This window comes from Silene latifolia, chromosome 4 (assembly GCF_048544455.1).
Source record: "Silene latifolia isolate original U9 population chromosome 4, ASM4854445v1, whole genome shotgun sequence".
In the NCBI taxonomy this organism is placed as follows: domain Eukaryota; kingdom Viridiplantae; phylum Streptophyta; class Magnoliopsida; order Caryophyllales; family Caryophyllaceae; genus Silene; species Silene latifolia.
The window spans coordinates 69545978-69549088 of NC_133529.1; the positions used below are offsets into that span (position 1 = coordinate 69545978).

Sequence of the window (3111 nt, forward strand, 5' to 3'; positions counted from 1 at the left end):
GAGAATATGCTGAGAACTTGTGTGATGGAGTTTGGTGGATCATGGGAAAAGGGATTGGATTTGATTGAGTTTTCTTATACTAATAGTTATCATGCTAGCATTGGCATGACACCTTTTGAGGCATTGTGTGGAAGAAAGTGCAGGAGTCTAGTGTGCTGGGATGACAGAGCAGATGCAGTTGTGTTGGGACCTGAGATGATATAGGAAATGGTGGAGCAAGTGCACATTATTCGTCAGAAGATGTGTGCGGCGCATGATAGACAGAAAAGCTATGCAGATTTGAAGAGGAGTGATATACAATTTGCCGTGGGAGATAAAGTGTTGCTTAAAGTATCTCCTATGAGAGGTGTGATGAGATTTAGGAAGAAAGGGAAGCTTAGTCAGAAGTATATTGGGCCATATGAGATCTTAGACAGAGTTGGAGAGGTAGCTTATTGTTTAGTACTACCTCCAGCTTTGGATAAGGTCCATAATGTTTTTCATGTTTCACAATTGAGGAAGTATATGAGTGATCTATCCTACACATGTGCTAGAATCTGAGCATATTGAGATTGATGAGCAGTTGTCTTATGTTGAGGAGCCTAAGGAGATCCTGGATAGAAAAGTGAGGAAGACTCGTAATGGTGAGACAACATTAGTGAAGGTTTTATGGTCTAATCATAAGGTGGAAGAAGCTACATGGGAAGCTGAAGCTGCTATGCGAGACAAGTATCCTAGTCTTTTTGTTTGAGTTACTTGGTTACGAGGACGTAACCCTTTTTTTAGGGGGATATGATGTAACATCTCGTATTTTAAGACATTTTCATGATAATTTGATAATAAAAGTACTTTGTAAGGAATTAAATAAGGAATTTAATTGCAACTAATTTGAGTTATTGTTTCAGTTATTTGGGTGTTTTGGTGAAGATCGGGGACAAAGTTCTTTTTAAGGAGGGAAGACTTTAATACCCCGTATTTAAAACGTAGAATTGTATTAAAATGTGTTTTAAATGATATTTAAAAATTAAATTAATTGAATAATTAATTTGTAAGACGAAAATAAAATGATTAAATAAAGATGGAGACAAAGATAGTGTTGGGCCGTGTTACACGTGCAGGACGTGTATATTGGGTATATTGTCGGAATTTTAATTGTATACTACTACAACAACTACTACTACTACTACTACTACTACTACTACTACTACTACTACTACTACTACTACTAATATTAGGTAATTAAAAGAAAAAGAAAAACAAATAATAGTATAATTGATTTAAGGAAACTTCCTCCCTCTTTCCTTCATACACTTATATAAATAAGCTATTCTACCTACCCGTAATTATATAAAACATAAAAACACAAATAATTAATCTAAGGAAAGAGAGAAGGATCTAAGGGAGAAAAATAAGGGAATTCATCCAAATATTATCGCCTCAAGGTAAGACCGTCGTAATTTATGTTTATATCGTCTTAATGAGTTAATTTATCGTTTATACACCGTATAGACCACCGTGAACAGTGCCGTTGTAACACCCCCATACACCAAGGTGCCTTACCAAGACCTCCTAATGCATGGAAGTGCTACCATCTCGGTTACCCGAGCCAATGTATATCAAATTGACCATAAAGAAACATACTTAATTAAGTAAATGAGTTTAAGTGATTACAATCATCAAAATCCCAAAACTGTTAAATGCAATACAAATGTTCCAAAACCAATACCAACTAAAAGAAAACGAGTTCAAAGACACAACGGAAGACTCTAGTGACACGTGGTGACTCTATCCCAGCTATCCCTCGCGCAAGTCATCTCATACCTGCTCAATAATTGCTCACCATCCCCGAATGGATCACCAAAGTTTTCAAAACATTTAAACAGGGTCATTTACTGATTATACAAAACAAGATACACAAGATACAACACACCAAACACCCAACTCCGTCATATCTCCACATACCTGACTATACAATGTAGTCCTACCAGAATATCCACCGCAACAGATATTCCACGCCCACTGGGGGGCCGCAGCCTTACCCACCAAATCCCCGCTCATCTAATCCGAGCGAAAACCGAAGTTCTCTAATGTGCACATCCCCTCTTGTGCCGGGTTCCACAGAGGGCGAATCATGGGAGTGAAGCCACTCCCACAAGTGACTCCACTCAGCCGAGGACGCGCCTCGCGAACCACAAACAAACACATCCAACCAATCATAAAACAACAATTACCAATACGATAAAGATCAACAACAGTCAACAACAATCCATCATCAAACACCAATCAACTATGTAATCAATAACCGAGTAGGGAAACCCTACCTGGAATAAGCAAATCACCAAGACCGTCACAATCACATTACGCCAAATAATAGGTGCAACAATGGTTAGATAAGGTGATATACCATTGTAATACAAAATACAGAACCTTATTACATCGACCGTTGTTATTTTCTGAACACGGTTGTTAAAAAGGCGGAGCCGTTATGAAATGTAAATAATGGATTCAAATAACTGTAATACAATATTAAGAACGGTTCAAAAACCGTTGTCTATAATATTGAAACCGTGGTAGTATTAGTTGAAATGCTCTACGGAAACCTATGACAACGGTTTTACTGAAACACGACCGTTGTAAAATAATAAATATGACAACAGTTTATGCTTATTAGACTGTTTTAAATGTCATGAATTCGACAACGGTTTATGCTTATTAAACCGTTATATTATGGATGAATATGTCAACGGGTTTCTATTTAAATGTGACCGTTTTCAATAGATTTATTGACCACGGTTTTATTTTTAACCGTAATCGAATTTATAAATATTTTTTAAAAAAAATTGTTTTAGCAGGTTCAGAAATTCTTTGAAATGGTAATTTTTGCGATCGAGAGTTCATTTGAAATGCTATTACAAAATAGCATTTCAGCAGCTGCGCATTGCAAAATTTCAATCCTGCAACATCAGAATATTACACAGATTGATCTATTCAACCCAGCATCAAAATATTATAAATGGGGTGACCAAAACTAATTACACATGGCTTTATATACACACATACATAATGAGCAGACTATTGACCATCTGCTAATGAAAGAAAATAAGTGGCCCACTTATTTCTCATGTCGGGGAT

General features: G+C 36.5%; 1 protein-coding gene across 1 annotated transcript; it reads left to right on the forward strand.

Moving 5' to 3' along the window:
• Positions 1-207: 207 nt before the first annotated feature.
• Positions 208-730, forward strand: LOC141651624 (uncharacterized). The gene is made up of 2 exons (XM_074459326.1): positions 208-465; positions 563-730. Exons 1-2 carry the CDS (start codon positions 208-210, stop codon positions 728-730), a joined length of 426 nt encoding a protein of 141 aa, XP_074315427.1.
• The last annotated feature ends 2381 nt before the right edge of the window (positions 731-3111 follow it).